General features: G+C 36.7%; 1 protein-coding gene across 7 annotated transcripts in view; it reads left to right on the top strand.

The window, feature by feature from the left end:
• IFT80 (intraflagellar transport 80) overlaps positions 1-12,519 on the top strand; it is a 121,565-nt gene that overhangs the window by 17,302 nt on the left and 91,744 nt on the right. For 5 of the 7 annotated variants that reach the window (XM_081570709.1, XM_081570710.1, XM_081570712.1 and 2 more), the window contains 2 exons: positions 8,693-8,803; positions 10,905-10,973. In XM_081570709.1, the coding sequence (XP_081426835.1) occupies positions 8,693-8,803; positions 10,905-10,973 (180 nt within the window). The remainder of the gene's footprint in view (positions 1-8,692; positions 8,804-10,904; positions 10,974-12,519) is intronic. The other 2 variants (XM_081570713.1, XM_081570714.1) reach the window with 1 other exon arrangement.

Raw genomic sequence — 12,519 nt, 5'->3', positions numbered from 1 at the left:
GCGTGTGTGCTAAGTCGCCTCAGTCATGTCTGACTCTTTGGGATCCTATGGACTGTAAGTTGCCAAGCTCCTCTGTCCATGGGGATTCTCCAGACAAGAATACTGGAGGGGGTTGCCATGCCCTTCTCCAGGGGATCTTCCTGACCTAGGGATTGAACCCACATCTCTGATGTCTCCTGCAATGGCAGGCGGGTTCTTTACTAGTGCCACCTGGGAAGCCCTTTCCATCTGTATTACACTTTATCTATGGTGTCAGTGAGGAGTACTTTCATCAAAGTAACAGAAACTTATTAGGCTAACAACTTACTTACGCACAGCTGGAGTTTTCTGGTTTACCTAGCTCCTGGGGAAGATCTTTTAAGCACCAAGGCAGCAGGCCCCTGATCCTTACCATCTCTTGGACAGACTTTCCCCAGGTGAGCAGAAGAAGAGGAAAGTCAGCAGACACAGTGCCTCTTCCTCAGTCCCTCTTGCAGTCAGCTTGCAGAAAGGGTCCTGGACAAGCTTGGGTCACGTGCCCATCACTGAGTGAATCATTTTAGTCGAGGGATTGGGACACTGATTGCCTGAGCATGGAGGCCTTCGGCCGCTGTGGAAAGGGAAAGAGAAGAGGGCTTTTGTAGCCAGAAGAAGAAAGGGATGTTACGGCAACAATCACATCAGATCACAGTTCTTTTACAGGCAGAATGTATGGCAGTTTTTAAACTTCCTGAATCTTGATTAAATGAAATATTGTGTGAAAGTATTTAATACAGTGCCTAGCGCTTACAAGATTGACTCTGAAAAGAGCTAGACTTGTTTACCTCTGATGATAAAGTGACGGGTTGACTTAAAAAAACTTAATTTTGATATAATTTCACATTTATAGAAAAGTTGTAAGAATTGTACAAATAATTCCTGCGTATTCTTTATTCATATTCACTTATTGTTAACATTTTGTCCCATGTACTTTATCATTGCTACTCTTTTTTCTCTCCCCTGCCCCCCCCCACATACTTTTTCCTGAAACATTTGAGAGTAATTTACAGACATGCCACTTTAACCATATATCCGTTCAGTTCAGTTCAGTTGCTCAGTCGTGTCTGACTCTTCACGACCCCATCGACTACAGCACCCCAAGCCTCCCTGTCCATCACCAACTCCCGGAATCTACTCAAACTCATCTCCATTGAGTCAGTGTTGCCATCCAACCATCTCATCCTCTGTCATCCCCTTCTCCTACTGCTTTCAATCTTTCCCAACATCAGAGTCTTTTCCAATGAGTCAGCTCTTCGCATCAGGTGGCCAAAGTATTGGAGTTTCAGCTTCAACATCAGTCCTTCCAGTGAAACTTAGGACTGATCTCCTTTAGGATGGACTGGTTGGATCTCCTTGCAGTCCAAGGGACTCTCAAGAGTCTTCTCCAACACCACAGTTCAAAAGCATCAATTCTTCTGTGCTCAACTTTCTTTATAGTCCAACTCTCACATCCATACTTGACTACTGGAAAAACCATAGCCTTGACTAGATGGACCTTTGCTGGTAAAGTAATGTCTCTGCTTTTTAATAGGCTGTCTAGGTTGGTCATAACTTTCCTTCCAAGGAGCAAGTGTCCTTTAATTTCATGGTTGCAGTTGCCATCTGCAGTGATTTTGGAGCCCCCCAAAATAAAGTCAACCACTGCTTCCACTTTTCCCCTTCTATTTGCCATGAAGTGATGGGACCAGATGCCATAATCTTAGTTTTCTGAGTGTTGAGCTTTGAGCCAACTTTTTCACTCCCCTCTTTCACTTTCATCAAGAGGCTCTTTAGTTCTTCTTCACTTTCTGCCATAAGGGTGGTGTCATCTGCATATCTGAGGTTATTGATATTTCTCCCAGCAATCTTGATTCCAGCTTGTGCTTCCTCCAGCCCAGCATTTCTCATGATGTGCTCTGCATATAAGTTAATTAAGCAGGGTGACAATATACAGCCTTGACGTACTCCTTTTCCTATTTGGAACCAGTCTTTTGTTCCATGTCCAGTTCTAACTTGCTTCCAGACCTGCATACAGATTTCTCAAGAGGCAGGTCAGGTGGTCTGCTATTCCCATTCTTTCAGAATTTTCCACAGTTTATTGTGATCCACACAGTCAAAGGCTTTGGCATAGTCAATAAAGCAGAAATAGATGTTCTTCTGGAATTCTCTTGCTTTTTCGATGATCCAGTGGGTGTTGGCAATTTCATCTCTGGTTCCTCTGCCTTTTCTAAATCCAGCTTGAGCATCTGGAAGTTCTCGGTGCATGTATTGCTGAAGCCTGGCTTGGAGAATTTTGAGCATTATTTTACTAGCGTGTGAGATGAGTGCAATTGTGCGATAGTTTGAGCATTCTTTGGCATTGCCTTTCTTTGGGATTAGAACGAAAACAGACCTTTTCCAGTCCTGTGGCCACTGCTGAGTTTTACAAATTTGCTGGCATATTGAGTGCAGCACTTTCACAGCATCATCTTTTAGGATTTGAAATAGCTCAACTGGAATTCAATCACCTGCACTAGCTTTGTTCGTAGTGATGCTTCCTAAGGCCCACTTGACTTCACCCTTCAGGATGTCTGGCTCTAGGTGAGTGATCACACCATCATGATTATCTGGGTCGTGAAGATCTTTTTTGTAGAGTTCTTCTGTGTATTCTTGCCACCTCTTCTTAATATCTTCTGCTTCTGTTAGGTCCATACCATTTTTTTCCTTTATCGAGCCTGTCTTTGCATGAAATGTTCCCTTGGTATCTGACTCTAGGTGAGTGATCACACCATCATGATTATCTGGGTCATTAACCATATATTCTTCAATGCATTTCCTAAGAATAAGGATTTTTCTGTTACTTAACCACAATACATTGATCAAAATCAGGAAATTTAACAATGATATTGTTATCTAATCTACAGTTTGTATTCAAATTTTAGCAAGTGTCCTAATTATGTCTTTTATAGAAATTTTTTTTTCTTGTAACGAGTAACACATTGTTTTTGTCATATCTCACTAGCTGCCTTTAATCTGGAGCAAATCCTCCGTCTTTTATGATCTTGACTGTTTTGAAGAAGACGGGCCTGTTATTTTTATAGAATGTCCAATCAGTTCACTTTTGTCTGATGTTTCTTTATGATTAAATTCAGCTATACATTTTTAGCAGTAATACTTAAGGCATCAGAGTGGAAAATTCATAATTGATTCTTGTTGTCATTTGGCAGAAACCAACACAACACTGTAAAGCAAATGACAACAAGAATCAATTATAATTATATATGTATATATCTCTCTCTCTCTCCTCCCTCTTGAGTCTCCCTCCCACCCCACCCCCCTTCCCATCCCTTGTTTTATTTCTTGAGCATCCTATTACTATTATTTAAAAATTTTAATGTTAAAATTGCCCCAGATTTGGCCAGTGGAAGCTCCATGAAGCCAGGTGAAATGAATTTTTGTTTTGCCAGTGGGGGGTGTGTTTCCTCATCTTTTGAGCACTTTGCTGGCACAAGATGTTCCAGGCTCATTTCCTACTTTCCCAGTCCCAACTTCCAAATCAGCTGTTTCTCCAAAGAGACATGTTCTTTTTTTGTGTGCTTAATGATATTTAAAAGCCAAGATGAGAGTGCTAGGTGTGTGCATTTCAGTGGGATATGTTTGCTTCAAGGCCCTCTAATTGGATGGAGCTAAGAAATAAAAGTATGTTAAAAACATACATATCTACAGCTATTTCTTCCTCTCTTCCTCCCTCCCTCTCTTCCTTTACTTCCTTTCCCTTCCTCCTACATTTCCTCCCTCCGTTCCTTCCATGATTCCTTCCCGTGACAAAAGCCATGAACTAATTTTGATACTGCCAATTCTAGTTCAGCACTTCAGGGTTAATTCTAGTCTTTTTTCTCAATACTTGGAAACAGTGTGGAAGCTTGGCTCCCATTATTATCAGTATGTTTACTCAGTTGTTCAATTCTACAGTACAGAGTACGTTGTTTTAGAATTGCTAATCCATACAATTTCAAAAAAAATAAAAGTTTAATATTTGTTTTTGTGCTTGTGTGCTTAGTTGTGTCCGACTTGTAACCCCCTGGACTGTAACCCTCCAGGCTCCTCTGTCCATGGAATTTTCCAGGCAAGAATACTGGAATAGGTTGCCATTTCCTTCTCCATGAGAAACTGTATTTTATTTTTAGGTTTATTACAAAATAAAAAAAACAGGTAACCTAGCACAACTAGATGTGGGAAGAAAAGAGAACCAAAGCAGTGTAGTTGAGTCTTTTCTCCTAGGTGGAATTAGGAGTATCTCAGATCTTGTGAAAGAGAAAGCAACAGATGATAGTTCAAAGGAAAAAAGTGGAAGAGTGAGACTGGAAACAGAATCCAGAAGTAAAAATGAAAAATGAAATGAAAAAGAAATATTCAAAAACAGAAGAAAGTGGATGCCACTGGAAGGTGGTTGGTCAAGGGTTTCCTGCCAGATAAACATCTGAGATCATTTTATATATGGAGTCTGTGTTCTCTGTTAATCAAATACTATAAAAAGAAGTATTATTCTGGTTTGAAAATGCATGTAATATGAGATCTACCTTCTTAACACATTTTTAATTGTATAGTACAATATTTAATAATTATATATATTATATATATATATAAAAACATGGAGAAACATATATATATATTTTTATATAATTTTGTGTAACCACAATGTTGTACAGCAGATCGCTAGACCTTTTCACTTTGTATGATGTTAACCCAATGCTTAAAATTTTTTTCTTCAAAATTTAATTCATTGCTTAAGAGTTTCCCTCTTGTAGTTGGCACCAACTTTCTTCTGTAGACTTTTCTCCCCCAAGGCTGGCAAAAAAGGTTACAGATTTTTGAGTTTGTTCATCACTCTTCCCTTTGTTATACCCTCTCCATCTTCTGTGTTAGTGGTAACATTAAAAAAAAGCCAAAACATGGAATTTGGGGCAGATCCTAAAATATATAAAGCAGACTCTTGCCAAGTATTTTGTCTCACCAATAATTCTCTCTTTACCATTATTACCTCTTTTTTGAATATTTCATGCAGCTGTATCCTATTTTTTAGAGGCGATATTTCTTTAACAATGTGTTAAAAGATTTATATTTAAAGAAGAATTATTTGAAATGCATTAGGGGAACTGCTTTGTAAAGGAGTTCTGGTATAAAATCTCTTGTAAATCCAATAAACACTCCTTAAATTATATTTAGTGAAAGTTGTATTTTTGTATACATTGTGTTAAATATCTTAAAGTAAGCCTTTTATTCTCTTATTAGTTAATAAGTACATTTAAAATCCCACTTTATAAAGAATTTTTGTGTTCATTTCTTTTTATCAGAAGTTAGTGGTTACTGATCTCTTTGGCTTTTTACAACCATCTGCCAAAACATTTCTGCTATAAAGCAGTCTGCAAAAGTGCTCATGTGACCTTTTTTCTAGTATCCTATTCCAAGTCTTCTCATGTTTCCATGGACATTTCTTAAGGCATTTCTAACTTTAAGAAATGTGTTTCATATAATTTTAATCTACTTCCTCTGTTCTTTTAAATAGCATTTTCCTCTTTTTAGTTTATCTTTAATAATAAGACATAAATTTTTTACCATTGGATGTAAATATCCATGTTTTTTACCCAAATTATCCACTGTTTAATCAATGAATTGCTATCAATTAAATCAATAAATGAATTGTTTATATTCTCTTCCCAACTCTACCCTTAGAAAATAATTAGAGGTAATTTATTTGGTCTCTAGTTTTTTGGTCTAGCATTTTAAAAAGTTTATAGAAAAGCTGAAGGGAAGAAGAACCAAAATCGTTAAAGGAATAATTATGTTTTAAATTTTTTTTTGATATATATAATTTTATACTTAGGCTTTACTTGGGTTGTGCTATTCAAGCAATGTGTAACAATCAGACAAACTACAAAGGTCAAAGATTCATTGAGTGCCAAGTCTATGCAAAGAGCTGGCCTTAGTTGTCTCAGTGTGTGTCTTCTGTGAGGTTGTGGAAAGTAAGAATTCAGCATTTGTCAGAAAGTCAGATTACATATTTTAGGATAAGAAATATCAGTGATCAAAGCACATAAAATTTCTAAATAGGTTGAAAAGAAATTTATGGACCTTTCATTTATGGTTCAGGAGTTGCTTGGTTAATCTATTTGATGACAGATTCATTCATGACATGTAGCAATTTAGTATGTGGATATTTTGTGTTAGGCAACATGCTAACATTTAGTGAAATAGACTTGGATAAAGTAAATGTTGGCCACTCACTATATGTCATCTTTCTAGTTTCCTCTTTTGAAATCACCCCCCCCCCATATTTTCTCTGTAAAGCAATGCATTAAAAAAAGTATATCCAAATTAATTTTTTTAGTCTCATAAAGAGAGTAATAGTACAGTTGAATTCAAAGTAATCTTGTTACATTGAAAAATGACCCAGAGGCAAATATAAAATTGAAAGGATGATATGAGGAAAAGTAGATGGCACTAGTGGGTGGTTAGATGAAGGAAAGGGGTAGTTTATTAATGAGAACCTAGAAAATAAATGATCAGGTTGAATGAGAAAAAAAAGAATGTCAAAGTCTTCTTAAGTTGCTAAGTATGGTTACTGAGTTGGTTAAACTTAATGAATGCTGTTTATGTAAAAGCACTATTGCAAATAAAACTATGACTAAGACATGGCCCCTTGAAAAGAATCACAGCCCAATAAAAAATGCTGCAACAGAGCTACAAATAATATGCAATGTGTGTAAACTGGAGGAATGACTTTGTTGATGGAAATGGTTTGATGGTCAGTGAAATAACCACAAAATGCTAGGTATAAAATATTTGAAAACCATCTGTATTAGAATTCTCCAGAGAAATGTTTTAAAGCCACCTAAAGTATCTGACTTAAATATATTTTTAATCAATTGTTAATATTAGTAAGAATCTTGGGCAGTCTTAGGTTAAAAATGACTTCAAACAAATCCTTTGAGGCAAAATCTGATTAGGCAAGCCACATTATTCTTTTACAGCAAAAAATATATATACATTTTTTTTTTATTTGGGGAAAGTTTCTAATTCCACTTACAGTTGGCTCTCAGTATCCAAGGGGTTTGGTTCCAGGACCCCTGTAGATACTAAAATCTACAGATGGCCAAGTCCCTTGTATAAAATGGCATAGTATTTGCACATAACCTACACACATCCTCCCATATACTTTAAGTCATCTCTGAAAGTGAAAGTGAAGTCGCTCAGTCGTGTGGGACTCTGCAACCCCATGGACTGTAGCCCACCAGGCTCCGCTGTCCATGAGATTGTTCAGGCAACAATACTGGAGTGGGTTGCCCTTTCCTTCTCCAGGGGATCTTCCCAACCCAGGGATCAAACCTGGGTCTCCCGCATTGCAGGAAGACTTTTTACCCTCTGAGCCACTAGGGGAGCAAGTCATCTCTAGACATCTCTAGACTGCTTATAATACCTAGTACAATACAAATGCTGTGTAAATAGTTGTAAATACAATGTAAATGGTATGTAAATAGTTGATGGTGTAGGGCAAATTCAAGTTCTGTTTTTGGAGCTTTCTGGGCTTTTTGTTTGTTTGTTTTTTGGTAGGTTGAGTCCAGGGATTTCAGAACCTTTGAATATGGAGGACTTAATTATTTTATTACAAACTATATATTGCTAGACTTCATGATCATTCAGAACAACACTGCAAGTGTTTCGGCTTCCTGTAGTACTTACTCTTTGTATAGTTGATTTGTTCCCTTGACATCTCTTATATAGTTTGCTTAGGTCTTATAATGTTTTAAGTCTTCTGCTGTTTGCCTATAAATATGTGAACTTTCAAGGACAGCAACCAAATAACCTGCTTCTTTTTGTCTACCTGGTGCCTAGTACAGTGTAAAATAAGGCAAGGATTTTAAAAATTTGGGATTATCTGTTAAATTAGTTAAAGAAGAAGGCCTTTAGACTTGAGGTGACTCTAATGGTATATACCTCAGCAAGTCAAAATCTAAGCCTGTAAATGAATGGTTCAAGGTTACAAAATGAAAACCTAAGGACAACCAGTCACAGACAGCCAACTAGGCTTTAAGCTATATAGTCAGTCAGTAATATCCTTAGTTCTGTCATTTCTATGTACCTGAGCTCCTGTCAGTGGAGCATTCCTAACCACTTAAGGTTTGGCACTGCTGAATTGGAATTGATTTCTGTGTAAATAAACTCAGTATTTTTTAATATGCCTCAGTTTTTTTTTTTTTTTAAACAGCGTTCAACTATTTAGATCCTCTCTTCTCCATAATCCCTTTTACAACCTGTTTTAAAAAAAACAGGTTATATAACTTTTTCTAGCTTTTCTATAACCATTAAAAAAAAAAAAGCAAAACTTCAAAATTCTGCTTAAACAGAAGGCTTTATTGATATTCCTCTTGGGTTCCTTTGACCTTATTCCAGTAGAATTTTATTGTGCCTCTGAAATGTCATAGTATCATATATATATTCTGTCATACCACTTGTTTTAAGGTTTTCTAATTTTGCTTTTGTGCCTGTTCTCCAGTAGATTTATCATTCCTCAAGAGTAAGAATAATTATATTATTTGCCCTGTATCTCGATGCCTAGCACCATGCTGACTAGTCTAATAGTTGGTGCTCAACAGATGCTTGTTGATTGGATACATTAATTTAATAAAATAGATTTCTCAAGTATAATTTCTTTTAGGCAAATTTCATCTGATTTCTAAGTTAGGAAGAGTGGAGAAAAGTGTGGAAGCTCACTGTGGAGCAGTGCTTGCAGGGCGATGGAATTATGAAGGAACAGCTTTAGTTACAGGTAAGTTATCTGCAGAAATGACATTTAAAATGAATTTTTTAAAGAAAAATTTCTGGAGGAACAGAATGTTTTAATTTAGCAATAGTGTCTTTGCTTGTCTAATAGCAAGTAATTGGCACAGTATTGATCTAGACTGCTATTCAGTTCAGTTCAGTCACTCAGTCGTGTCCGACTCTTTGCGACTCCATGAATTGCAGCACGCCAGGCCTCTCTATATAATGTTATAATTCAGAGTGTCATATTAGTTTTCTTACATGGCTAATGGAGAACATTCTGTCAAGAAGGTTTTGAAATAATCAAATATTGAGTAAATATAAGTTTTAATTCTTCAAAATATTCTCATTTAAATGTGTGTGTGTGCATGCGCACACACATGCACATGTTAGTTGCTCTGTCATGTCCAACTCTTTGCGACCCCATGGACGGTAACTTTCCAGGCTCCTCTGTCCATGGAGTTCTTCAGGCAAGAATACTGGAGTGGGTTGCCATTCCTTTCTCCAGGGGATCTTCCTGACCCAGGGATCAAACCTGGGTCTCCGCATTGCAGGCAGATTCTTTACCATCTGAGCCATGAAAATTCAAAATTTTCTCATTTAACTTTGCTCCTTTCTTTCTCTCTTCCATCTCCTGCCCTATTGAGGGTTTCTCATCTTCACCTGTTATATTAGATATCTATTATTATATGACAGATTATCCCAAAAGTTAGTGACTTAAGATAACATGTATTAGCTAACAGTTTCTGTGAGACAGGGAACGTTTAGCTGGGTGGTTCTGTCTCAGAATCAAGAAGTTGGATGGGGCTGCAGTCATATGAGGCCCTATAGGGGCTGGATGGTTCCAAGATGGCTCACTCACATGGCTGTTGGCAAGAGGTCCTACTTCCTCTATGACTCTATGACTAAGGCCTAACTTAGTTCCTTACAGCATAAACTTCTCCATAGGGCTACTTGAGTGTTCTTACAGCATGACCGCTGGAGATTCTCCCCGGGTGAATGATCCAAGAGAGAAGGATGGAAGCCACAGTGTATTTTATGACCCACCCTTGCATGTCATACTCCATCATTTCCACCATATTTTATTAGAAGCAAGTCACTAAGTATAGCCCAAACTGAAGGAGAGAGAAATTAAGCTTAACTTCTTAAAAGAGAGAATAACAGAGAATTTGTAGTTATATTTGAAAACCATGACACCTGTCCCCTGGGCCTTTTGTAGGACTTTTATCAGTGAGTTGTCTCGTGTCTTGCCGTTTTTTCAGCTTCTCCTTTTCCAGTGGTTTTTTTTTTTTTTTCCTTTTTCCCAGCATGTAAATGTGTTTAGTGGAGAAGGCAATGGCACCCCACTCCAGTACTCTTGCCTGGAGAATCCCATGGACGGAAGAGCCTGGTAGGCTGCAGTCCATGGGGTCGCTACGAGTCGGACACGACTGAGCGACTTCACTTTTACTTTTCACTTTCATGCATTGGAGAAGGAAATGGCAACCCACTCCAGTATTCTTGCCTGGAGAATCCCAGGGACGGGGGAGCCTGGTGGGCTTCTGTCTGTGGGGTCGCGCAGAGTCGGACACGACTGAAGCGACTTAGCAAAAAAAAAAGTGTTTAGATGCTATTTATCTTGAAAATTGAGGAAAAAGAAATAAAAATCCTTCCTTTAATAAATATCTCTAGCTACGATTTCCTCTTTCTTTCTTTCCCTTTCAGGCAAACTGTTCAAAAGAGTAGTCTGTTACTTCACTCCATTCAGTCCCCAACTCCCTGGAATTTGGCTGTAACTCTTCTTATCACACTGAAAACAGTTTTCTTAGAGTGCTTCTTGGATGGAGATGTCAGTGAAAATGAGAACATTATTTGAATAATATACTTACAGATCTAAGATTAAAGGAAAAACAATTATTGTCATGAAAGTTAGGCTACTTTGATAAAATTGTTTCAAAGTAATTTCAGGTAAATTTTTTAGTTGTGAAGCAGTGACATATAATTAGAGAAACTTGTGTCTGAAGTTTAAATGTGCATTAGTGTAGATAGAGCTGATTTTTATATGTAAATGTAATGTTTACATATATTTCCTATAGGTAAAAATGTCAATTATTATTTTCTTTTTATAGTTGGAGAAGATGGACAAATAAAAATATGGTCAAAGACTGGAATGCTAAGATCGACTTTAGCACATCAAGGTATGTATTAAAAGTGTCTTAACATTTTCCTATAAAAACAGCCTAATGTAGTTCCTCAGATTGATTTTGGTCAAGTTCAAAACCTGAAAGCTCTTACTTCTATTTAAACTTTTTCCTCTTACTTTCATGTTTCCTGATGGGCAATGGTGACTTTTATTTGAGCCCAGAAATGTAAGAAATACTCAAGGACATTTTCTTTGTTAGTGAATCTATAAAAATAGAGTTATAGGCTAGTGATTCTTTTTAATATAACTCTGAAGCATTATGTGCATAATCTATCTGAAATAGCATGGGGTGTCTAATAATAATAGAATACATTCAATCTCCATACTTAATAATTCTAATGACTTAATAATAGCACCCTTTCTGAATTATGTTACACATTTGATTTCAGTACTAATGAAGGGGAACAGACACTTTCATGATCCAAAACTTGATAAGATAAAACTTCTTAGAACAGCAGCTTAGTTTTCCATACTCATTGGGAAGAAGTGCCTATAAAATCAATCCAGAAGTCAGATTAATGTTGTCTTGAGCACATATCTGCTTGAGAGATAGATTGCCAAAAAGCTTGCTGACTGTTCTTCAGAATTATATGATAAAGTCATATTGTGAAGCATCTCCAACAACTGACTTCCAAAAATTTGCAGATTTCATTTTTTAAATTATGTTCACTCTTAGGATAGTGTTAAAATAGTTATATTTCTTTAGCTACACATTAACCAAATGTTAGCAGAAGTAACCATAAGTGATACGTAGTGATTATCTCCTGAGGTTAAGTCTTTGGTACAGATGATCTCCAAATAAAATATTTATCCATGAGTAGAAAATTCAGAGTTCATAGAAACATTCATGAGTAAATTTCAGTTAGGAAAAAAATGTCAATTTATTGTTTCTTTAGTAATAAAGTATACCTTTAGAAAATAAATTTTATTTTAAGCTAATAAGAATAGACATTTACTTTTGTCTTTATAATTTTTGTTAGTGCTAATTATTTGGCATTCTTACCTTATGATGTCTGACTTACAAGCAACTACAGAATTCTTTTAGAGATCATTATCACCCCCTTGGAGCTGAGGCTGCAGTTCTTTTCAGCTGTAGCTGCTATTGATACATACCCTTTTTTCCTTTCTTTTCTTTTGTACTAAATATGTTGTCTAGAGAAGATGCAGATCTTCAGAGAAATTTTGAAAGCTTATCTTATTACCCATTGCAATAATCTGAATTTTTGCCCGAGATTCTTCACCAGTTGTCACCCTAAGGCTCCTTTTCTTTCTTTAAATTCTTCCCAGTCATCTCCTTCCCTTTGGTTACCCCTGGAATCTACCATTTTGGACTTTTCAAAGTCTAAAGTTGAAACTTTGACTAAGTTGCTTAACATAAACATTGTTAATGATAGAGGGTAGAAGACATGGCACTTTTGGTTCAGTGCTGTCATTTATCTGTATAATGGGTCTGGAAAACAGATTGCTGCTTATTTCACTCTTACACAGAAAATGCATTTAGAATTCCCAAACTTCCAGAGGAAGTTTGGAAGCCCAATATA

Source organism: Giraffa tippelskirchi, chromosome 2 (assembly GCF_054371585.1).
Source record: "Giraffa tippelskirchi isolate mGirTip1 chromosome 2, T2T-mGirTip1v1.2.pri, whole genome shotgun sequence".
Lineage (NCBI taxonomy): Eukaryota > Metazoa > Chordata > Mammalia > Artiodactyla > Giraffidae > Giraffa > Giraffa tippelskirchi.
Note: the sequence above shows the minus strand (reverse complement) of the source record. Positions and strands in the feature narration are given on the sequence as shown.